Source organism: Mobula birostris, chromosome 2 (assembly GCF_030028105.1).
Source record: "Mobula birostris isolate sMobBir1 chromosome 2, sMobBir1.hap1, whole genome shotgun sequence".
Classification (NCBI taxonomy): Eukaryota; Metazoa; Chordata; class Chondrichthyes; order Myliobatiformes; family Myliobatidae; genus Mobula; species Mobula birostris.
The window spans coordinates 133,879,230-133,904,382 of record NC_092371.1 but is presented as its reverse complement, the minus strand read 5'-3'; the positions used below and the strand labels follow the sequence as shown (position 1 = coordinate 133,904,382).

Here is a 25,153-nt window from a genome sequence, read left to right as displayed (position 1 = left end):
GATAGGGAAAATGCAAGAAGGCTTTTTCCACTGGGGTTGGGTGGGACTGCACCTAGAGGTCATGGCTTAAGGGTGAAATGTATAAGGGGAGCAAGAGGAGAAACTTTTTCACTGAAAGAGTCGTCAGAATGTGGAACGAGCTGCCAGCGCAAGTGGTGCATGCGAGCTTGTTTTCAATGTTTACGAGAATTTTGGATAGGTACATGGATGGGAGGGGTAAGTAGGGCAATGGTCCTACTGCAGGTCAATGGGTGTAGGCAGTTTAAATGGTTTGGCATGGACTAGATGGGCTGAAGGGCCTGTTTCTGTTTTGTACTTTTTTATGACTAACCAAAAGTGAGTATTACAAACTTTTTAAAATGTCTTGGGTTAGTGTTGAAAATTAGAATAAGATTTAATCATGAAAAAAGGAAAACACAAAATCTCATACTTTTTATTGCATTGGGAGAAAAAGATTTGCAGCTCAGGAAGTCATTGACCCCACTAATAATGCATGTGATGTTTTGAGGAACAGCCCACTTAGTCGCACTGCCAGTTTCTTAGAAACTTTACATACTTATCTACTTCCTTATCAGTCTAGGCATAATTCCACATACATCATTCTTTTTGAGCACTGCTTTCCAATTCCTAACAGTTTGCTACATTTCCTTGTTTATACATTTATGATAAGCATATGCTGTCTGGTAATCAGATGTTTAATCACTGGAAATATTTTCTCTTCGCAAAAGCCGTCAATTAATTAATTGAAGATTATGTACAAAACTGCCAAGTAGATTCTTGCAAATATCTTTGCCTCTTTTTCATGTTCTTCCCATTTTGTCAGAAGTGAATACAGATCTCCAACTGGTGTAGGATTTTAAGTTTGGATTAAGTATTGTTACAGGTATGTGTTGGAATTCACAGGAGTAATTCCTATGTAATCAATGGCAGAAGAGCCTATAGAATTTTAAACCATAAAATGTATTGCTTTTATATTTAAATAACATAATTAAACTTTAAATATCTATTTAAATTTTTAAACTATTAGAATTAGAATAGTTTTCTGTTTTCTCCACACCTACATCCTCCTTCAACTCTTTCAGAAACAATAAAAATCGCCCTTACAGTAGAAGCTAAAGGTTGGAAAATTGTACTCAGTCGTTTCCTGAATGAACAGTTTAAGGAAAAAATGTCAGCAATATCAGCATTTATTAGCAAACAAATGAAGAATATGGCACGACCTATTCAGGATCTGGATGATGTTAGATTTGCCATGGATTCTTTAGCAGAAGTACGAGAAAATGAGATACAGATGGATATGACTCTGGGACCCATTGAGGTTTGTGCTCTTCTGCTTTGGAACATGATATTGCATACCTTTTGCTATCATTACTCACTCTTATGGTTTATCAACATTTAAAATCCTAGATTTAACCTTATAAAATTATAAAGTAATACAGCCTGGAAATAAGCCCTTTGTGGAAACTGGTTGCAGAGTTTATGTTCGGCCGATAACTATGTAAGCCCCCTCCCTTCAAGTGCCTCTTAAATGTCACAGTTTTATCATGTCCTCTGACACCTCATTCCAGGTACTCACTACCCTCTGTGTAAAGTTACCTCTTAGGTCTTTTTTAAAATCTCTTCCCTTTTGTAGCTGTGCTCTCTTAGATTTGGATTTCCTAACTCTGGGGGGGAAAAGACTGACTGTCCACCTAATCCATATACCTCATGATTCTATGAACTTCTCTGAGGTCATTCTCCTGCACGCCAGAGAATAAAGATCCATCGTAGACAACCTGTTACTGTAACTCAGGCAACATCTTAATAAGTCATTTTGTCAGCCTCTTCAGTGTGACTATGTCCTGTAACAGTGTGATCAAAATTGTACTTTAAACTCCAATAATGACCTCACCAATGGCTTGTATAATTGCAACATAATATCCCTACTTCTAAACTCAATGCACTGACTTTAGAAGGCCAGCCTTCTTTACTATCCTGTCTACTTGTGTGGCCACTTTCAGCAGACTGTGCACTTGTGCTCCCAGGTCCTTCTTTTCCACAGCACTCATCAGTGCCCTGTTATTCACTGTAAAAGTTCTATACTGGTTTGACTGTGCAAAATGCATCATCTTACACTTATCTAAGCTGAAATGCATTTTCCATTCCTCAGCCCATCTTCCTAAACTGTTCAAGATCTTTGAAATTCAATGTAACCTGCTTCACTATCAACAAGAGTTCCTAATTCAGTATAATTAGCAAACATGCTATGTATATCCATATCCAAATTATTTACATGAATAATAGTGGTCCTCACACTGACCCCTGGGACACCCCACTAATCACAGAATTGACCTTCAATAATCACTCTGTTTCCTAATATCAAGCCAATTCAGAATCCACCTCATTAGCTCCCCTTAATTCCATGCAATCTAACCTTAAAGAATTCCATGCGGGACCTTGTCAAAGATTTTACTAAAATCCAGATAGACAATATTCACTACTCTACATTCATCTCTTTAGTTACCTCTTTGAAAAACTCTAAAAGAATCATCAGACATGATCTCCCACGCACAAAACCACGTTAACTATTCCTGATCAGGAAATAGCATGAATCATGTAATATCACTCCATAATGTCTTCTGCTAGTTTGGTGATGACATTTTGAAAAAAGCATTTAAAAAACAGAGTACCCTGACTGACCTTACTTCATCAACTTTTTGCTGGATTCACATTTGTCTGCTGATCGGTCTTGATTGCAGTCTGTAAATAAGCCTTCAGAATGCATTGAAAAGAAGATTTACATTGGCTTAGAACCCTCTCCATAAATTTCTCATTTCTGCCATAAATTGCTGACACCCCTATACAAAGATTGTGCTCTCTGATTTTAGATTCTCCACTGAGGTAAACAGCTTTGTGCCATGTTTCCTTTTAATCCTTCAATGAATCTTGTATAACACTAATACTACATAAAGCTGGGAAGAAAGTCTAGGGATAAAATTAAGAGGGAAAGTAGGAAAGCAAAGGGAGGAATAAAAAAAACAAAGGAAACCCAAAGAAGCTTGAGGAAATGCATAGAGAGCAAGAGGATAGTGTAAAGATAGTCATGTGTGGAAGCAGAAAATGTGGATATACTTAAATATTTTTGCAGCTGTTTCTATCGATAAGGGGAGATTATGTTGACGTTAAGAAAGTCTGCAAAGGGCTCTACTGGGAAATGTAGACCAGTAAGCCTAACATCAGTAGTAGGTATGTTACTGGAGTGGATCCTGCAGGACAAGGTTTACAAGCATTTGGAAAGACGGTGATTGATAGTCAGCACATATTTTTCTATGGTAGATTGTGTGTCACAAATTAGAAGTACTGTAACCGAGAAAGGTGAAGAATAACAAATGGAGGTTGGGAGAATGAGTTGTGATCTAATGGAGGTGTATAAAATAATGCAGTCTTTTTCCCAGTATTGGAGAAATAAGAACTAGAGGGCATAGGTTTAAGGTGAGAGCGAAGGTTTAAAGGGAAACTGGGCACCATTTTTTTTTTTTTACTGAGGAGGTGGTCAGTATATGGAATGAGCTGCCACAAGAAGTGACTGAGGTGGGTACATTAAATATTTAAAGGATGCTTTGACAGCTGCAAGGATAGGAAAGTTTCAGAGCGATGCGGGCCAAATGCAGGCAAATGGGACTCGTTTAGATGAACTAGTTGTGCTGAAGGCCACATTTCTATGCTGCACAACTCTATAACTATCTATGACTATATTGTTTTAAAGGAGGAAGTGTCAGAAATATTACGTGTGACAAACATAATAAGAGGCTTTAGTTTCTTTGATCAACTCCATGTTGGTCCTTTGGCTCAATAAAGAACAAGTTCCACTCCATGCCCTCATCCTTGGTGGTATGTTTAAACTGGATTGTGTAGGTTTAAACTGAGGACAGATTTCACCTGTGTATGGAATATCTGCCAGAGGAAGCTGTAAAGGTAGGTGCAATTGCGACGTTTACAACATGCTTAGACAGGTATGGTATTAGAAAAGATTTAGAGGGATATGGGCAAAACACAGGCCAATAGGACTAACTCAGGTAAACAATTTGGTCAGCAGGGACGAGTTGCGCCAAAAGTTCTGTTTTCATGTTGTAACTCTATGACTCTAACTTTGAGAGAACAAAATTCTTCATTAGTTATTCTTAAATATGCGTTCCATTATTCTGAGACCATTCTCTTTGGTCTTTATCTCTCCCTTGAGAGGAAACATGCTTTCAAAATCTACCCTACCTAACCTTTTCTGGTGATTAAACTATCATTTATTCATCTAAACTCCAATGAGTAGAGATATAACCTTCTTGCTCCTTCCTACAACTCATCCTTTCTCTTTAGGACAATCCCTCATATCTGGGATCATCCCAGTGGATATTTCTGAAATGTCTGCAATTAAATAATATTTCTACTTGTAGAAACAGCAACACTTTTTACAGTACTCTAGATAGATCTGCTTAGTGCCTTGCATAAAGACTTCTCTACTTTAGCCTTCTTAAACTAAGGGCAAACATTCTATTTTCCTTATGTACAGAGACAACTCCAAATTCTATTGTTATTTTGTTCTTCATTCCAAAATCAGCTGTTCAACAATTTCCATTCATCACATTTTTACCCAATCAGTTAATTAATCAATGTCTCTGCAAACTTTCTGTATCCTCACAATTTTCCTTCTCACCTATTTCTGTATCCGCTGTAAGTTTTCTTGCTCCTTCCTACAACTCAGCAATGCCAATCATAGATGAAGCTCCAGCACTATTCCCTATGGTATCTCAATAGTCCATAAAGCCATGAGACATAGGAGCAGAATTCGGGCTCTTATCTGATCTGACATTTGATCATGGCTGAATTATTATGCCTCTCAACCTCATTCTCCTGTCTTTTTTCCCCAAACCTTTGACACTCTCGCTCATAAAGAATCTCTCAAACTCTGCTTTAAATATATCCAATGAATGCCTCTACAGCGTATCAGTGAATTTCACAGATTCACCACTCACTGTCTAAAGAAATTCCCTCCCATCTCTGTACTAAAGACACAGCCTTGTATACTGAGGCTTTGATCTCTGGTCCTAGACTCCCTCACCACTGGAAACATGCACTCAATCTCTGCCTTACTCCACCATTATTTTTCTTCCCTTTTTTTTTTTTAACCTCTGCCCACTTCCTCTGAGACCATCTCTCACAATTTAATTTAATTCTTATTTACTGTGCTACCCATCAGCTATTTCTTTTCACTTGTTCTATAAGCATCTCCTGTACCTAATAAAGTGACCACTGATTGTATGTTCATGATCTTCTGCTGCTGTAGCCCATCCACTTCAAGGTTCAACATGTGCATTCAAAGATGCTCTTCTGCATACCAGTGTTGTAACGTGTGGTTATTTCAGTTACTGTCACCTTCCTGTCAGCTTAAACCAGTTGGCCATTCTCCTCTGACCTCTCATTAATAAGGTGTTGTGCCCTCAGAACTGCTGCTCACTGGATGTTTTATTTTTGTTTTTTGTGCCATTCTCTAAACAGTAGAGATTGTGTGTGGAAAATCCCAGGAGATCAGCACTTTCTGAGATACTCAGACCACTCAGTCTGGCACTCACAATCATTCCATGGTCAAAGTCAATTAGATTACATTTTTTCCTCATTCTGATATTTGATCTGAACAACAAATGAACCTCTTGACCATGTCCGCATGCTTTTATGCATTGAGTTGCTGCACATGAATAGCTGATTAGATGGTTGCATTATTGAACAGGTGTACAGATGTATGTATTAAAGCGGCCACTGAGTGTATGTCCAATAATTATGAAAGTTGGGATAATCAGTGGAAAAGTAGAGGTGTTTGGAGGCGTCTTTACAGGTTAGTTGTAAAACTGCATCTGGAGTACTGTTGAGGTTTAGTCTCCATAAATATGGACAGATATGCTTGCATTGGAGTCAATGCAGTAAATGTTAAATCTGAGGAAGAAGTGGTTATACAGAGAGGTTAGGAATATCTAGCTCATAATATACCAGAGTCTCTAATCTTGACATTTTGCATTTCAGATTCACTTATAATGGGCAATGTTTTAAGTTGTTTGAAGAATGGCATGTTTTGCATTATTTTATGATATGATAGAATTCACCCTGCAGTTTGAGAGGGACTAGCTAAACTTAGATGCATCAGTATTACTGTTGAGTAAAGGGAATTACAGAGGCACGTGAAAAGAGCTGGCCAAATTTGATTGGAAGGGGACATTAGCAGGGAGGATAACAGAGCATTAATGACTGAAGTATCTGGGAGCCATTCAGAAAGTGCAGGATAGATTTTTTCCAAAGTAAAAAAATGTATTCTAAAGGGAGGACAGATGTCAGAATCATGGCTGACAGAGGAAGTTAAAGACAGCATAAAATCACTTGATTTTGGAATAGTTCTGAAGAAGTGTAAAACTGCAAATATCACTCCACTCTAAGAAGGAAAGAAGGCAAAAGACAAGAAATTATAGGTGAATTAGTCTTACTCGATTGGCTGTGAAAATGGGGTCCATTATTAAGGATGAAGTTTTGGGATACTTTGCACATGCTGAAATAAGCCAAAGTCAGCATGGTTTCCTTAAGGAGAAACCTTGGAATTCTTTGATGAAATAGCAGGCAGGATAAACAGAGTGAATGGTGATTACTTGAATTTTCAGAATGCCTTTGACAAGGTGCTGCATATGAGGTTGCTTAATGAAATAAGAATCTGTGGTATTACAGAGAGGAATGATACTTACATGGATAGAAGATAGTCTGACTGGCAGGAGGTAAAGAGTGGGGATAAATGGGGCTTGTTTTAGTTGGCTGCTGGTGACTAGAGGTGTTCTGCAGGGGCCTGTGTTAGGACCACTTCTTTTCATGTTATATGTTGATAATCTGGATGATGGTATTGACAGCTTTGTGGCTAAGTTTGCAAATGATACAAAGATAGCTAGAGGGGAAGGTCATGTTGAGGAAATGGGAAGTCTGCAGAATGACTTGGACCGATTAGGAAAAGGGCAGCAAAGAAGTGGCAAATGGAATACAGTGTGGGAAAGTGTATAACCATGTACTTTGGCAGAAGAAATAAAGGTGCAGACTATTTTCCCAATGGTGAGGAAATTTGGAAATCAGAGGTGCAAAGGAACTTAGGAGTCCTAGTGCAGGATTCCATGAAGATTAACTTGAAAGTTGAGTTGGTAGTAAAGAAGGCAAATGCAATGTTAACTTTCATTTTGAGAGAATATGAAAGCAAGAACCTAAAGTCAAGGCTTTGTAAGGCATCATTCAAACCACACAAGGAATATGATGAGCAGTTTTGGGTCACAAGACCAAAAAAAACATTGGAGTAGAATTAGGCCATTTGGCCCATTGAGTCTGCTCCACCAATCATGGCAGATCCTCCCGCACCCCCCAGCCCCACTCCACGGCCTTCTCCCCGTAAACTTTGATGCAGTATCCAATCAAGAATCTATCAAAATCTGCCTCAAGTATAACTATTGACCTGGCCTCCACAACTACCTATGATAATAAATTCCACAAATTCACCACCCTCGGGGTAAAGAAATGTCTCTGCATTTCTGTTTTAAATGGAAACCCCTCTATCCTGAGACTACGCCCTCTTGTTCTTGACTCCCCCACCATGGGGAAACATCCTTTCCACATTTACTCTGTCTAGGCCTTTCAACATTCAAAAGGTTTCAATCAGATCACCCCTCATCCTTCTAAATTCCAGTCAGTACAGACCCAGAGTTATCAAATGTTCCTCGTATGATAACACATTCATTCTCGGAATCATCCATGTGAACCTCCTCTGAACCGTCTCCAATGCCAGGACATTTTTTTTTAGATGAGGAGCCCAGCACTGTACACAATACTCAAGGTGAAGCCTCACCAGTGCATTATGAACCTTCAACATTACATCCCTGCTCTTGTATTCTAGACCTCTTGAAATAAATGCTAACATTGCATTTGCTTTCCTCATCACTGACTCTGCCTGCATGTTAACCTTTAGAGTTTTCTGCACAAGGACTCCCAAGTCCCTTTACATCTCAGATTTTTGGATCTTCTCCCCCATTTAGAAAATAGTCTGCCCACTTATTTCTTCTACCAAAGTGCATGACCTTGCATTTTCCAACATTTATATTTCATTTGCCATTTTCTTGCCCATTCTCCTAATCTGTATAAGTCCTTCTGCAGCCTACCTCTTTCCTCAACACTCCCTGCCCCTCCATCAATCTTCATATCATCTGCAAACTTGGCAACAAAGCCATCTATTCCATCATGTAAAACACTGATATGCAGTAGAAAAAGAAGTGGTCCCAACACCGACCCCTGCGGAACACCACTAGTCAATGGGAACCAACCAGAACAGGATCCCTTTAATCCCACTTGCTGCCTCCTACCAATCAGCCAGTGCTCTAATCCAGGGGTCCCCAACCTTTTTTTGCACCGCGGACTGGTTTAATATTGACAATATTCTTGTGGACCAGCCGACTGGGGTGGGGCAGGGGGGGGTTCAAGTAGGGTTAAACTCACCTCAACATGACTTTTACAGTTAGGGTTGCTAACTTTCTCACTCCCAAATAATGGACAAAAGTAGCAGTCAAATCCAGGGACACTTTACCCCAAGAAAGACTACCATGACTATGAAGCTTTACGCGGGCACCTGTGTGCGCATGTGATAGGCGTATGCGTGTACGTGCCAAATTTTTCCCCACAAATCAGTTGCCTTCATCTTCCCAACTACACTGTACATACATTATTTCTACTTTATATAGGCTGTGTATTTATCATTCCAGCTTTTACTATATGTTAGTGTTAGGTTTTATGTGTTATTTGGTATGATTTGGTAGGTTATTTTTTGGGTCTGGGAACGCTCAAAAATTTTTCTCATATAAATTAATGGTAATCGCTTCTTTGCTTTACTCCATTTTGGCACAAAAGATTTCATAGGAACACTGTACCTTAGCAGGGGAAATACGGGATAAGGGTGGTCCCGTATAGGACAAACCAATTTAGCCCAATATACGGGATTTCCTGGCAAATACAGGACAGTTGGCAATCCTATGTTCAAGTTCAACAGTGCGTGACAGGGAATGAGGAAAGGTGCAGCTGACTCATATCGTTTCCCCACGGCCCGGTAGCACATGCTTTGTGGCCCGGTGGTTGGGGACCGCGGCTCTAATCATTACCAGTAATTTTCCTGTAATACTATGGGCTCTTAACTTGGTAAGCAGCCTCATGTGTGGCACCTTGTCAATGTATGCCCTCTCCTTTGCTTTTTACATTAGCTTTGACTTCCCTTGTCAGCTGCGATTGTACTATTTTACCATTGAGTGTTTCTTCATTTTTGGAATACAACTATCCTGCACCTTCTTAATTTTTCCCAGAAACTCACCTCATTGCTGCTCTGCTGTCATCCATGCCAGCATCGCTTTCCAATTTACTTTGGCCAGCTCCTCTCTAATACCACTGTAATTTCCTTTACTCCACTGAAATACTGCTATGCCAGACTTTACTTTCTCCCCATAAAATTTCAAGTTGAACTCAATCATATTGTGATCACTGTCTCCTAAGAGCTTTACCTCAAGCTCCCTAATCATGGCCAGTTCATTACACAGCACCCAATCCAGTATAGTGATCCCCTAGTAGGCTCAACAACAAACTGCTCTAAAAAGCCATCTCATAGGTATTTAACAAACTCACTCTCTTGAGATCCATTACCAACCTGATTTTCCCAATTGACCTGCATGTTGAAATCTGCCATGACTATCGCAACATTGCTCTTTTGATACGCTTTTTCTATTTCCCATTGTAATCTGTGGTTCACATCCCAGCTAGTTGGGAGGCCTGTACATAACTGCCATCAGGGTCCTTTTGCCATTGCAGTTTCTTAACTCAACCCACAAGGATTTAACATTCTTCTGATCCTATGTCACATCTTTTTACTGATTTGATGCCATTCTTTACCAGCAGAGCCATGCCACCCCCTCTGCCTACCTTCCTATCCCTCCAATACAATGTGTAACATTGGACTTTCAGCTCTCAACTACTACTATCCTTCAGCCACAAATCAGGGATGGCCACAACATCATACCTGATAATCTGTAATAGTGTAATAAGATCATCCACCTTATTTCTTATACTCTGTGCAATGAGTTATAACACTTTGAGTATTTGCTACCCTTTTTTGATTCTGCATCCCTAATTCTCTTATCCCTGCCCCTTATCTAAAAATGGATGTGCTGGCATCTAGAGCAGTGTTTCCCAACCTTTTTATATGCCATGAACCCCTACGGTTAACTGAGGCATTTGGGAACTCCTGGTCTAGAGAAAGTTCACAAGAATGATGGGTTAACTTATGAGGAGTGTTTGATGGCTCTGGGACTATATGTGGTATCCCAGAAAAGGGGAAACAAATGAAACATAAACACATAATATTCATGCATCAGTCACTTTATGGTGAATGAGTCAAGCGTGTACTGCCCCTCCCCAGGCACTCTGGCATGCATGAGCAATCAATTGTGTGCTGAAGATTGAATGCAAGCCCTTAAAACTTCAATGGCAGATTCAGTGCTTCATACTATAAAAGAATACCTTGCACACAGATTCTCAGAATTTTCAACTAAACACATGTGCATAAAAACATGCAATATCCCTTTTTTCCTCAACATGAACCGATATTCACATTAAATATTTTCACACTTTTTAAAAATTATTTGAACATTTACAACTAAATTGAACAGATATCAACCTTGTCATACACTCCCCCCGCCCCCTCAAAAGTAGATGTTCTCCCAACATCTCCCCCTAGTGTTAGACTTGCAATCACTACTTTTCCTGTATGAAACATTACTTTGGTTTTTAGCAGGCACATGGTAGTTGATATAGGAACTGAGGAATAGGTGGCCATGAAGTCAATAGCGTTACACAATTATAAGGCAAGGCCTGATACTGATGCGATCTACAGTCTGTATATTGTGACATATGAGAGTCCCAATCCTAACATAAGTAAAGTGTTTTGGTGATTGTCTTTCTTTGTGAAGAAATTTTGAGCTCCCCTTTCTTTGCTCCACCTGGTTTCCTGGCTCATCATTCAAAGGAGTAAACATCAGGAAACACACATTTTATTAAATTAAAAAAAAAAAAAAAAAAAAAAGCTCATGAACGCAGCAGGCCAGGCAGCGTCTATAGGAAGAGGCACAGTTGACATTTTGGGCCGAGACCCTTCGTCAGGACTAACTGAAAGAAGAGATAGTAAGAGATTTGAAAGTGGGAGGAGGAGGGGGAGATCTGAAATGATAGGAGACAGGAGGGGGAGGGATGGAGCTAAGAGCCGGAAAGTTGATTGGCAAAAGGGACACGAGGCTGGAGAAGGGAGAGGATCATGGGATGGGAAGCATAGGAAGAAAGAAGGGGGGGGGGAGGAGGCCCAGAGGATGGGCAAGGAGTTATAGTGAGAGGGACAGGAGAGAGAAAAGAGAGGGTGGAAAAGGGGAAAAGAAAATAAGGGATGGGGTACGAAGGGGAGGTGGGGCATTAACAGAAGTTAGAGAAGTCAATGTTCATGCCATCAGGTTGGAGGCTACCCAGATGGAATATGAGGTGTTGTTCCTCCAGCCTGAGTGTGGCTTCATCTTGACAGTAGAGGAGGCTGTGGATAGACATATCAGAATGGGAATGGGATGTGGAATTAAAATGTGTGGCCACTGGGAGATCCTGCTTTCTCTGGCAGACAGAGCGTAGGTGTTCAGCGAAATGGTCTCCCAGCCTGCGTCAGGTCTCGCCAATATATAGAAGGCCGCATTGGGGGCACCGGATGCAGTATATCACCCCAGCCGACTCCCAGGTGAAGTGTCGCCTCACCTGGAAGGACGTTTTAATTCCACGTCCCATTCCTATTCTGATATGTCTATCCACAGCTGCCTCTACTGTCAAGATGAAGCCACACTTAGGTTGGAGGAGTGACACCTTGTATTCCATCTGGGTAGCTTCCAACTTGATGGCATGAACATTGACTTCTCTAACTTCTTTTGATGTTCCACCTCCCCTTTGTACCACATTCCTTATTTATTATTTTTTCTTTTCCCTTTTTTCTCTTTTCTCTCCCTCTGTCCCTCTCACTATAACTCCTTGCCCATCCTCTGGGCTTCCCCCCTCCCCCTTTCTTTCTCCCTAGGCCTCCCATCCCATGATCCTCTCCCTTCTCCAGCCTCTTATCCCTTTTGCCAATCAAGTTTCCAGCTCTTAGCTCCATCCCACCCCTCCCCCTCCCACTTTCAAATCTCTTGTTATCTTTCAGTTAGTCCTGACGAAGGGTCTCGGCCCAAACCGTCGACTGTACCTCTTCCTATAGATGCTCCCTGGCCTGCTGCGTTCACCAGCATTTTGTGTGTGTGTGTGTGTGTGTGTTGCTTGAATTTCCAGCATCTGCAGATTTCCTCGTGTTTGAGTAAATATCAGGAACTGGTTTCGGTTCACATGCAAGAAATTCACTTGGTTTGGATGAACATACAGGAATTGGTAATGATTTGCAATTGGTAGGTCATCTAGGTTACTTGGTACAGGTGAAGATGCAGGGAGTGGTACTGGTTCACATGCAGGAGAGATCAACACCAATCCTCAATTGCCACTCAGCAGGTTATATGGGCTCCACTTCAAAACTATTGCTGTCCTTGCTACTGTGAGGTTGGAGGCATTCAACTTGGTAGTAATATTCATCCCCTCTGTCGCTGGCTGGTTCATTCTCTTCCCTTTCTTTAGGTGGACGAGTCCTGGTGCTCTATTTTGGCAGATGCCCCTGCTTTGTTGTAGTATCCATTTGTGGTTCAGCATCCAAAGGCAGTGTTCACATGATAAGAGAAGATTGTGATGTAGTACTTTGGATCTTTCCTCGTTCAGATTTTATTTCATAGATTGGCACATCCTCCCCAACTTTTCATACGACAATATGGATGCAGTTCTCCTATTAGTTTCAAAGTTTTCCTGGACCTCCGCAGGGTGTCAGATTGTTCATTAGGACACAAATTCCCAGGTTGTAATTCTGTAAATCTCACTCTGCTGTCATAATTTCTCTATTTCTCCCTGAGACCTTCTGCATATTATTCTTAGTAATCTAATGGACTTCTTGAATCTTTCCAAGTATTCACTGTGGGTTGCAGGACTTCTGTCAGTGTTCAGGCCAAAGAGTGTATCTATGGGCAACCTCGGTGATCTACCGAAGAGAAGGTAGAACGGAGAGAATCTTGTTACTTCCAACCTTTACAGTTGTAAGCATAGACCATTTTATTCAATGACTTTTTCCAATTTTCTTTTTGTCTTTCTGTTAGAGTTTTCAACATTTGTAGAAGGGTCCAGTTGAAATTCTCAACTTGTCCTTTCCCCTGGGGGTGGTATGGTGTAGCTCTTGATTCTGTACGCCACTGTGTTTTCTCAGTTGTGTGAAGAGTTGGTTCTCAAGTTCAGCCCCTTGGTCATGGTATATTCGTGATGGGAACCCAGATTTATACTTTATACTTCAGGGCAAAGTCATTAAAAAGATGGTCAGCGACAGTTTTTCCTGACTTTGAGGTGTGGTGTATGCCTGTGCAAATCATGTAAAATGGCCAATAATCACCAGAATGTACTTGTATCCACTCTTGCACTTGTCTAGCTGAAGGATTTCAACTGACACAAATTCAAATGGCTACAATGTCTCAATGCTCTTGAGAGGTGACCGGGTTTCCCAACAGCTTTTTTTGCTTGAGACAGGTACAGACTCTTAGCACATGGTGCTCAATGTTACTCTGCATGTGAGGCCAAAAAAATCTCTCTCTAACATGAGCTGATGTGCGATCAATGTCTTGGTGCCCATTTTGTCATGTAGCTCTTTCAAGACTGTACACTTGAACTTCTCAGGTAGCACCAGTTGTGTCTGTTGGATAGTTTACCGAAGAAGGATGCCACCCTCCTCCAATACTAATTTATCCCACCCTCACAGAAAGCACCTGGCTCGCTTACTTAATGTCTGTATGTGTTGAAAAGTATGCTTCGAACCTGAAAGTACAAAGCCAATTACCATTTGCTGTGCTTGCCGGGTCTCTCTCCAGGACAGTGGTGGAACTGACATGTTCACCAAGTCAATGTTTACTGCATCTAACGGTACAGATACTGCTTTGGACCAGGGTATGTCTGCGGTTTGCTGCACTTCAGTGGCCTGGACTGTGGCTCCCACTGAATCGGACGAGATTTCTTCCATGCGCTCACTCATAATCGTTTCCGTGTTTACCGGCATTTGGGACAAAGTCAGTATCAGCATTTTCTTTTCCTCGGCGATAACAGATAATGAATTAGAAATCGGACAGTTCAGCAACCCATCTATATCTGGATGCAAACAACAGGAATTCTGCAGATGCTGGAAATTCAAGCAACACACATCAAAGTTGCTGGTGAACGCAGCAGGCCAGGCAGCATCTCTAGGAAGAGGTGCAGTCGACGTTTCAGGCCGTCAGGACTAACTGAAGGAAGAGTGAGTAAGGGATTTGAAAGTTGGAGGGGGAGGGGGAGATCCAAAATAATAGGAGAAGACAGGAGGGGGAGGGATGGAGCCAAGAGCTGGACAGGTGATTGGCAAAAGGGGATACGAGAGGATCATGGGACAGGAGGCCCGGGAAGAAAGACGGGGGGGGAGGTGGGGAGGACCCAGAGGATGGGCAAGAGGTATATTCAGAGGGACAGATGGAGAAAAAGGAGAGTGAGAGAAAGAATGTGTGCATAAAAATAAGTAACAGATGGGGTACGAGGGGGAGGTGGGGCCTAGCGGAAGTTAGAGAAGTCGATGTTCATGCCATCAGGTTGGAGGCTACCCAGACAGAATATAAGGTGTTGTTCCTCCAACCTGAGTGTGGCTTCATCTTTACAGTAGAGGAGGCCGTATATTAATTCCACATCCTATTCCCATTCTGACATGTCTATCCACGGCTGCCTCTACTGTAAAGATGAAGCCACACTCAGGTTGGAGGAACAACACCTTATATTCCGTCTGGGTAGCCTCCAACCTGATGGCATGAACATCGACTTCTCTAACTTCTGCTAGGCCCCACCTCCCCCTCGTACCCCATCTGTTACTTATTTTTATGCACACATTCTTTCTCTCTCTCCTTTTTCTCCCTCTGTCCCTCTGAATATACCCCTTGCCCATCCTCTGGGTCCCCCCCTTGTCTTTCTTCCTGGACCTCCTGCCCCATGATCCTCTCGTATCCCCTTTTACCAATCACCTGTCCAGCTCTTGGCTCCATCCCTCCCCCTCCCCCTCCAACTTTCAAATCCCTTACTCACTCTTCCTTCAGTTAGTCCTGACGAATGGTCTCGGCCTGAAACGTCGACTGCACCTCTTCCTACAGATGCTGCCTGGCCTGCTGCGTTCACCAGCAACTTTGATGTGTGTTGGTTGTATATCTGGATACATTCAACTTTGCTGAAGACTGAACAATTGTGATGGGGTTGTTGTCACTGTAAACTGTGAATGTCAGGGATAGTACAGGTAATCCCTAAATTTTTCAGTAAATGCCCACTTCAAGTAAGGAATTCCAATTCCCCACTGTGTAGGTGGTAGTTTTTTTTTCAGTATCTGTCAATATCCGTGAACCACATTTGCCATATTGCTTTTGATACAAGGCTGCTTGAAGCCCCCGATTGGAGGCATCAATGTGGAGAGTGAGTGGTTGTGTAGAGTCTAGGAATCCTAGCACAGGTGGCTGTACCAGCAGTCAATCAGCTTCTCAAGTTTCTTGATGTGTCTCTGTCCAAGTGATCGATTTGCAAGAGAGCGCACAGTTCCTCTTCTTTGTCTTTCTAATGCTTTCTGTACTGAGCTGATTTTGGTTATTGTCATCTCTGCTTTTTAACAGATCTGTGAAGGGGGGTCATGATTTGAGAGAAATCTTTAATGTACTGCTGATTGTAGTTTAATAGACCCAGAATCTTTCTCAGTTCTCCCACTGTGGCTAGCCTGTTTTCTTTCAGCATTGTTACTGCCACTGCGTCTGCAGGATCCATCTGATTTCCCTCTGCCAACACAATTTTCCGTAGGCAGCGAACCTCAGCCTTGAAGAACTCACACTTGCTGGGTTTAAGTTTCACTCCATGTGCCTGCATTCACTACAGCACTCTTCTCACAGCATCAACATGCTCATTGAAGGTCTTAGTGAACACTAGCATGTCATCCAGGTATGATACACAGATTTTGTCTCTTAATCCTTTAAGGCACTCCCCCATGAAATGTTGGTAGGCTCTGGGTGCATTCATGAATCCAAAGGGAATTCAGACTCACTTATACAAGCCCCAGGGAGTTATGAAGACTGTTAGTGGCCTGCTTTCCTTCATCATGGTATGCTTTCCCCTGGACAAGTACAGTAACAAGAACCAAGCTGTCCATAATGGCTTGTACTCATAGAATGGACTGGCGGTCCAGAGTAGTTTTCCTGTTCAGGTCCCTATAATCAATACAGAGATGAAAGGCTTCCATCTTTCTTTCTGACACACACGATAGGGCGAATTAGATTTCGCAATCCACCCATGGACATTTAGGCCATCCATGTAATCCTTCGTCTTGTTGGAGAGAGGTTTTGGAACTGAAATATAAGAGCAGGCAACCAGTTCATCTTTGAGAGAGAGATACTCAGCTGCAAACCTTTGATACATGTAATGTCAATGTCTGATTTTGAAAAGGAGGATATTCTTAAAGCATCTGCTTCACGATCTGCTGCTATTTTGTTATCTAGGTGGCTCATATCGACTGGGGGATCCCATAAATCGGAACTGAGTTCACCCTTATCCTTATCAATAACAATGTATGGACGTGCACCTCTCTGAAGTGCTAGGAATGATTCACATAGCTCTATGCCTTCTGCCCACCGTGGGTTCACTTATGGTTCAAAGAGCATTATTTTGTCTTCTCTCAAATGAAAACTCCATAGCATTAAACTTGCATTGTTGTTTGTTCTGGTATGATAACTTTCTCCTTTGTTATCTTTACTCAATACTCACAGGGATTCTCAATGCTAATCAGATTGATAAAGGCCTTGATTTTGCTTCTGCTTCTCTTAAGGCTAGGGAATGCAGCTCTTACTGTTTCATACAAAAATCTTCCCTTCCTGTCTTTAAGCCTTCTTCCGTCACTCTCCTTTATAATCTGTTAAATCACATTGAATCCAATGATTGGATGAGGTAGAGGCCTGCCTTTCAGATCCAGAACCGGTATGATCAATTCTTTTGCACCAGGCACAGCTAATTTGAAAGTTATCTCAACCCATTCTGCAACAAGATGTAATGCCTCGGGTGATTCTACTGCCTCCGAAACATCTCACAGTTTAATTCCAGTTAAGCGCCTAGTTTTCCACTGCTCGTCTGTGATGCACACCTATGAACCTGTGTCACATATCACTTCACTTTGACGTCCCTGTAAGTAGCATTCTACAAGGCACTGTCTGCTTATCAGTGAAGTTACAGATGAATGTTGATTGACTTGGCACAAGGCAACTAAAACACCGGTGGATGACTGTCTTACTCCTCGAGCTTTACATCCCACTAAGTGGTGCTTGCTGCTACCACAGTTCTAACAGTGGGTGCAATGTTCCTCACACCCTCTCTGCTGACAGTGGAAACACTTTCTAGTTCGTGGTGAACAAAGCTGCTGAGGCAGGCCAGGATACGGACATATTGGGACTGGATACTGTTGTGCAACTCCATGCTGCTGTGTAATAATGAATAATTCTGTGGAGCTACTTGACATGGCTGCTGAGCTTCAGACAGCAATGCATACTTTGCATACTGCTGAAATGGGGGGCAAAATGTTATTGTAGATCTGGATATGATTGAGGCAGGACCGGTTCAATTTACTGTTTTTGCTTTTTTCAGTGGTGCTTTTGTTCAGACCTGACAATGTTGTACCTCCTGGACTGCTCAGCCCATTTTGTACCCCACTCTGGCGGTTGCTGATAACTATGTGCCAAGTCCTGTAGCTGAGAAGGAGTTGCTCTCACCTCCTATTTTTTATTTGAAACTGAAAAACATTGATGCATAGGTAGGCTGTTGAAGTTGCTCGACCTATACAATGTCTTCACTAAGTGTCTTCAACTGGGACACTAGGTCTATATGAGGCCTTTCTTTCTGACAATTATACTGAACAGGATGTTCCTCTAACTGTGCAGAGATAGCAATAGCAGTGCGGGCTGACCCAGCTGGCTTCCGTTTGTTCTTTTTCTCCGCTTCATTTGCACACACAATGTTCAGCTTCTCTAGCAGTACCTCATCTGAGGTTTTGGGATCTAAAAGGTATGGCTGGAGGTCATTTTGAATACAATCACTTTGTAAACCAGTGAGTACAGTTTGTTAAAACCTACTCTGCTCTAAGACTGGATCATATTTCAGATCAAGCTCCGCTTCCTGTGAGGCAAACAGTACCTTCTGCTTCAGATCCAGAACACACATTAAGAAACTTCATGGCATCTCTGTACTGCGTTAACATTCTGCCGTCAGCTGCTTATACAGTTTAGTTGCTCCTTTTTCCTGATAATGTGAGCAAAGGATCTGTCTAAGGGTAGATAAGTTCAAGTCTGATTTGCCCTCAAGATAACTGCTCAATTGGAGCCCAGGCATAATTGCTCTGATCACTGCTATCGTCCTCTGGATAGCCTCTTTTTCAGGTGTTTTCTATCTGGCGAACAAGGCTAGAAGATAACAACTTGTTTTGCTGACTGGGCTCACCAATCTGACCAGATACTTTGAAGTCCTTGCACCATTCTGATGGGACAATTTCCCTCTGAACTAATGACTGCAGATCATTCAGGTTCATCCTGTTAGGAGCTGATCTTTGTATTGACCTGCAGGTTACTGCAATTTCCCTGTTTTCTTCCTCTGTTTCATCGGCCACAGCAGTTGTAGCAGCCACTAACTCATTTAACTTGTCTCTAACCTGCAGAAGTTCAGACAAGCCACTGTCCTCCAGATTTCCCAGCTCCTCTTTCCAGATGGTCACTTATTAGGGATGCAAGAGACAAACATGTTTTCTTAACTATGTCCTCTCCTGAGAGCTGAAGGAAGCTACTGAGTTCTACCAGCTTGTCTTTGGGTAATTCACACACTTTCTCATTTATTTCTTCTCGGAGATTCCTAAGCACATCTATTTTCTTTTCCCTTTGACAGTGGTGCGAGTTAAATTGTGGTGGCTGTAAGATTACCTGCTGTTGACTGGGCTCTATAGCCTTTAGCATTCACTGTGCCTCAAGTGCATGCACTGCTCCATCAGCTCTCAGCTTCACTTACTGTACCTTAATGAACTGCCTCACTCTGTCGCTCTAGACGATTAAGAAAAGGCTGGGAGCAGCTTTTCAATCTGGAAAGGAGATGGTCCACCTGCACACACAATCTCAACGGTGCCTCAAATTTTGTAGTACCCCTGAAAAGGGAACACAAATGAAACATAAATGATGTAATGTTTGTGCAACAGTCACTTTATGGTGAATGACTCCAGCGTGTACTGCCCCTCACCAGGCATTCTGGCAGGCATGAGCAATCAATCACGTGCTGAAGATTGGACGGCAATGGCAGATTCAGTGCTCAATGTTATAAAAGAATACCTTGTGCACAGATTCTCAGAATTTTCAACTAAACATATTTGCATGTTTTAAAGTAATACCCCTTTTTCTTGCAATATGAAATATTCACATTAATTATTTTCACTTTTTAAAATTATTTGAACAATGAGGTGGGATCTCATTGAAACTGATTGCCAATTGAAAGGGCTACATAGAGTGGACATGGAAAGGATGTTTCCTTCAATGGGGAAGTCTAGCACCAGAGGGCACAGCTCAGAATACTAGCTCATTGCTTTGGAACAGGGATGAGGAAGAATTTCTTTAGCCAGAGGGTGGTGAATCTGTGGAATTCAGTGTCATGGACAGCTGTGAAATCCAAGTCATCGTGTATATTTAAAGTGAAAGTTGCTAGGTTCTTGATTAGTAAGGATGTCAATGGTTACGGGGAGAAGGTAGGAAAATGACTTTGAGGAGGCTAACCAGTTACTTTAATTACTGTTGTGAAATCTGACATTTTTATTCCTTCTATTTGCAAATTGTTATGTAGATTCATTGCTCAGATGCAAAGATGGCTGCTTTCTTTATTGCTACAGTGAGAATTAGGAATGCTCAGAACTGTATACTGCGCCACTTTAGGAAAACCATGCAGTGTTCTTAAAAGGGAACTGCAGTAAAATAGAATAACAAAGGCACAAAAATACCACAACTTTCTTCCTTGGCTCTGGACATTGATCTAGCAGATTCCTGGTACAATGTGATGTTATTATTTAAAGAAAAGAATGGGACAGACTGAGTAAATAACTATGACACCTTTATTCTAACAATTGTGATGTCCAAGTTACTTGAATCAACACTTAATAAGGTATAGTTAATCAAGGACTGTTAGCATGGATTTATTAAAGAAAGGTAGCATTGAACCATAATTGAACTTTTTTGAAGATTGATGAGGTGACATATTTCAAAGGCTACATTGATGCTAACAAGGCATTAGACAAAATGCTATGTAATAGATTGATCAGGAAAATAAAACTCCCTCAAATCCCAATCATTTGAACTGAACACTGAAGTGAAAATTGGCCAAGTGGGGAAAAACAATGAGTAATGATTAACAGATCTTTAGAGATTGGAGGTAAAATGCTATTCCCTTTTCTTAATTCCTTCACTTCCACAGCATCTGTTCCCAGAATGCAGCTTTCCTTTCCAGGGCATCAGATGCCTTCCTTCAAAAAAAAAAAAAAGGGGTTTCCCTTCCTCCACTATTGATGCTGCCCTCACCCGAACATCCATGCTCTCCCCATCTTCCCGCCACCTTTAACAATGATAGAGTTTCTCTTGTCCTTACTGCTCTGAGCCGCCACATCCAACATATCATCCTCCGCAACTTACACCATCTCCAAAGAGATCCTACTACTAAACTTATCTTTACCTCCCACCCCTCTTTTTGTTTACCTGGATGACAAACTTGTCATCAGTGCATCCAAATCTGAACATGTATCTCATCTCCGCACACTTTTCGAGTGCTTAAGCCAAGACAAGTTGATAATTAACTCTGCTAAATGTCAGTTTGGATTGTCACCCATTGAGTTTCGCATTTCCACAGAAGATGCAAAACCCCCTTCCACCAAAAGTAGTCACTATTATGAATTTCCTACCACCCTGCACTAAAAAATCTACAAGAGTTTTTAGGTTGGTGAATTTCTATCACCGCTTCATTCCACAAGCTGCTGAACTTGTGCTCTCCCTGTATAGTGTGTCTAAAGGCAATACCCCTAATCATGTGCTTGACTGGTCAGCGAACATGACCAGGGCATTTGATGATACCAAACAAACAGGGTGGAGGAGCAACACCTTGTATTCTGTCTGGGTAGGCTTCAACCCAATGGCATGAATATCAATTTCTCCTTCTGCTAAAAGTGTATTTTCCCTCCTCCCCTCTTTTATTCCCCACTCTGGCATTTTATCTCTTCTCACCTGCCTATCACTTCCCCCAGGTCCTTCCCTCCTTCCTTTTCTCCTATTGTCCACTCTCTTCTATCAGTTTCCTCTCCAACCCTTTACCTTTCCCACCCACTTGACTTAGGCCACAAGACTATACAATATAGGAGCAAATTAGGCTATTTGTCCTATCGAGTCTGCTCTGCCATTTCATCACAGCTGATCCAATTTTCCCTCTCAGCCCCAATCTCTTGCCTTCTCCCCATATCCCTTCATGCCTTGACCAAACAAGAATCTATCAATCTCTGCCTTAATATACATAAAGACTTGGCCTCCACAGCTGCCTGTGACAAAGAATTCCACAGATTCAGCACTCTCTGGCTAAAGAAATTCCTCCTTATCTCTGTTTTAAAAGGATGTCCCTCTATTCTGAGGGTGTGTTCTCTGGTCTTAGACTATCTTATCATAGGAAACATCCTCTCCACATGCACTCTATCAAGGCCTTTCACCATTTGATAGACTTCGATGAGGTCACCCCTCATTCTTCTGAATTCTACTGAATACAGGCCCAGAGCCATCAAACACTCTTCATGTGACCAGCCATTCAATCCTGAAATCATTTTGTGAACCTCTTTTGAACCCTCTCCAGTTTCAGCACATCCTTTCTAAGGTAAGAAGTCCAAAACTGCTCACAATACTCCAACTGATGCCTCACCAGTGCTTTATAAAGTCTCAACATTACATCATTGCTTATATATTCTAGTCCTCTTGAAATGAATACTAACATTGCATTTACCTTCCTCACCACAGACTCTACCTGCAAATTAACCTTCATGAAATCCTGCACAAAGACTCCTAAGTCTGTTTCAGTTTTTTGTATTTTCTCTCCAATTAGAACATAGTTAACCCTTTCATTTCTTCTACCAAAGTGCATGAACATACAATTCCCAACCATTTCTTTGTCCATTTTCCTAATCTAAGTCCTTCTGTAGCCTCTCTACTTCCTCAAACCTACCTGCCCCTCCACACATCTTCATATCATCTGCAAGTTTTGCAATAAAGCCATCAATTCCATCATCTAAATCATTGACATATAATATAAAAAGAATCAGTCCCAACACAGACCCCTGTGGAACACCACTAATTACCAGCAGCTAACCATAAAAGCCCCCCTTTATTCCCATTGTTTGCCTCCTGCCAATCAGCTACTGCTTTTTCCATTCAAAAATCTTTCCTGTAGTACCATGGGCTAGCAGCTTGTTAAGCAGCCTCATGTGTGGCATCTTGTCAAAGGCCTTCTGAAAATCCAAGTACACAACGTGCACAGATTCTCCTTTGTCTATCCTGATTGTTATTTCATCAAAGAATTCCAACAGATTTGTCAAGCAGGATTTTCCCTTGAGGAAACCATGCTGACTATGGCCTACTTTAATGTGTACATCCAAGTACCCTGAGAGCTCATCCTTAATAATCAACTCCAATATCTTTGCAACCAGTGAGGTCAGATTAACTGTCTGGTCTTTCTTCTGCCTCTCCCCCTTGAAGAGTGGAGTGACATTTACAATTTTCTAGTCTTCTGAAACCATTCCAGAATCTAGTGATTCTTGAAAGATCATACTAATGCCTCCACAATTTCTTGAGCCACCTCTTTCAGAACCCTGGGGTATACACCATCTGGTCCAGGTGGCTTATCTACCTTCAGACCTTTCAGTTTCCCAAGAACCTTTTCCTTGGTAATGGGAACTTCACACACTTCATGATCCCTGACATCTAGAGCTTCCACCATTTGGCTTCACATTTCACCTTCCAGCTGGTCTCCTTCCCTCCCCTCACTCAACTTCTGATTCTGGCGTTTTCCCCCTTCTATTACAGCCTAAAACATTGTTTATTTATTTCCATTGATTCTGCCTGACCTGCTGAGTTCATCCGGCATTACGTGTGTTGCACTGTTGGACTTTGTTCAGTGGGATGTTGCAGGACTTGTTAATAGGCCACTTGTTTTTTGTAATACTGTGTATATTATTAGCTTGGGTTTAAATCTAAGAGACATAATTAAGAAGCTTGCTGATGATTCCAATATTGATAATATGCTTGATGTAAAGAGAACTTGAAGCTGCAGGAAAATACCAATAGACTAGTTAAATATGCATAAAATTTGCTCTAGAGAAGTGCAAGATAATACTTTTAGGGAATACAAGCAAAGCAAGGGAAACCTTTTAAAAATAAAACTGAGGAAAATAATTATTATGGAGTGCATATCTACAAATTTAACCAGGGGTACAGGATAGTTAAGAAAGCACATCAGACATTTGCTTTTATCTACCCAGGCATTGAATATAAGAATAAGATGATCATCTTGCAACCTGTATTTTTAAAACAAAAAGTGAAGACACAGCTAGAGCATAGCACAGATTTCTTTTTACCACTCTATTGGAAGGATGTGGTAGCACTGAAGAGAGTACAGTGGAGATTTAAAAGGTTATTGCCAGAGTTAATTGTTCACCCAAATGTAGTAGACACCTGGAACTCACTGCCTGAATGGGTGATGAAAGCAAGAAAACCTATAAGATTTAAAATTACCTAAATGAACAAAGAACTATGATTTATAAGACAATTATTTGGGAGATGGAGAGTGGTGGTAGCTAATATAAATGGATATGATTGGCTGAATGGTCTCCTGTGCCACAAGCTTCCATGTTTCTATGACGTGATAATGAAATCTTCATTCATCTCCCAAACCAAGTTTCAACCATTTCCTTGTCATAGTCTGACCCGCTCTTTCATTGCAATTCAGGCTTTAATTGCTGCCTGGGAAGTTAAGAAACTAAGTTGGTATCAAGTTTCAGGGAGGGAGGGGGAAGAAAAGGATAGGGCAAAGGGAATATCTCTTATAGTCCAAGACCAGGATTAATTTATAGTCCAAGACCATGATTGCCTTAAGAATATCCTGTAAAAGTGGTTAACTATGGCTGTTAAGGAGAGGGAGCATGACCCTTGATAAACTCCATGAAATGAGGACACTGAGTATAAACAGAAACAATGTAAAAGTTGTGAAAAGTGGGACTATAGGATATGTACAGCAGCTCAGGTTGTGCTAATGGACAGAGAAAAGAGTGAACCAAAACCATAAGAAAAAGTGCTGGAAACCAAACCATCAGTACATAAAATGTTGGAAATACTCAACACAGTCAAAATTTAGCTCTTTTTTTTTAAGTCCCCATCAGCTCAGCTTGACTTGTTGGTCATGTCTTTTATATCAGGTTAATGGACAAAAGTTTGCATCAACCAAGTAGCCCATAACAGCTAATACCACAGCAGTTAGACTAATATTAAAATTAGTCTAAGTAATTAGTCTTAAAATAAACATAATATCATTCCTATATTTCATATTGTGGATGAACTGATGAAAGATGGCTGCATTGGTAAACTTATAGCTCTATCATTATTACATTATGCACTTAAAATCAAAGAAGGAGATCCTGAGGGATCTTTATCATTTGTCTTTTTCTGACTAGCAATTGCTTTATTTCTGCCAGTTGTGATATTCCAATTATGGAATTAGTTTTGTAGTTGCTACAACCTTTTTCAGTTATATAATAAGTATTTTCAATTTGTTTTGTGGCTTAATATAGATATAGCTTGTC

General features: G+C 41.2%; 1 protein-coding gene across 1 annotated transcript in view; it reads left to right on the top strand.

Annotated features, from left to right (window-relative positions):
- The window catches only part of LOC140210901 (dynein axonemal heavy chain 8-like), a 1,093,299-nt gene that overhangs the window by 372,322 nt on the left and 695,824 nt on the right, over positions 1-25,153 (top strand). Inside the window, exon 30 of the mRNA XM_072280167.1 lies at positions 1,083-1,318. Coding sequence (XP_072136268.1) covers positions 1,083-1,318 — 236 coding nt within the window. The remainder of the gene's footprint in view (positions 1-1,082; positions 1,319-25,153) is intronic.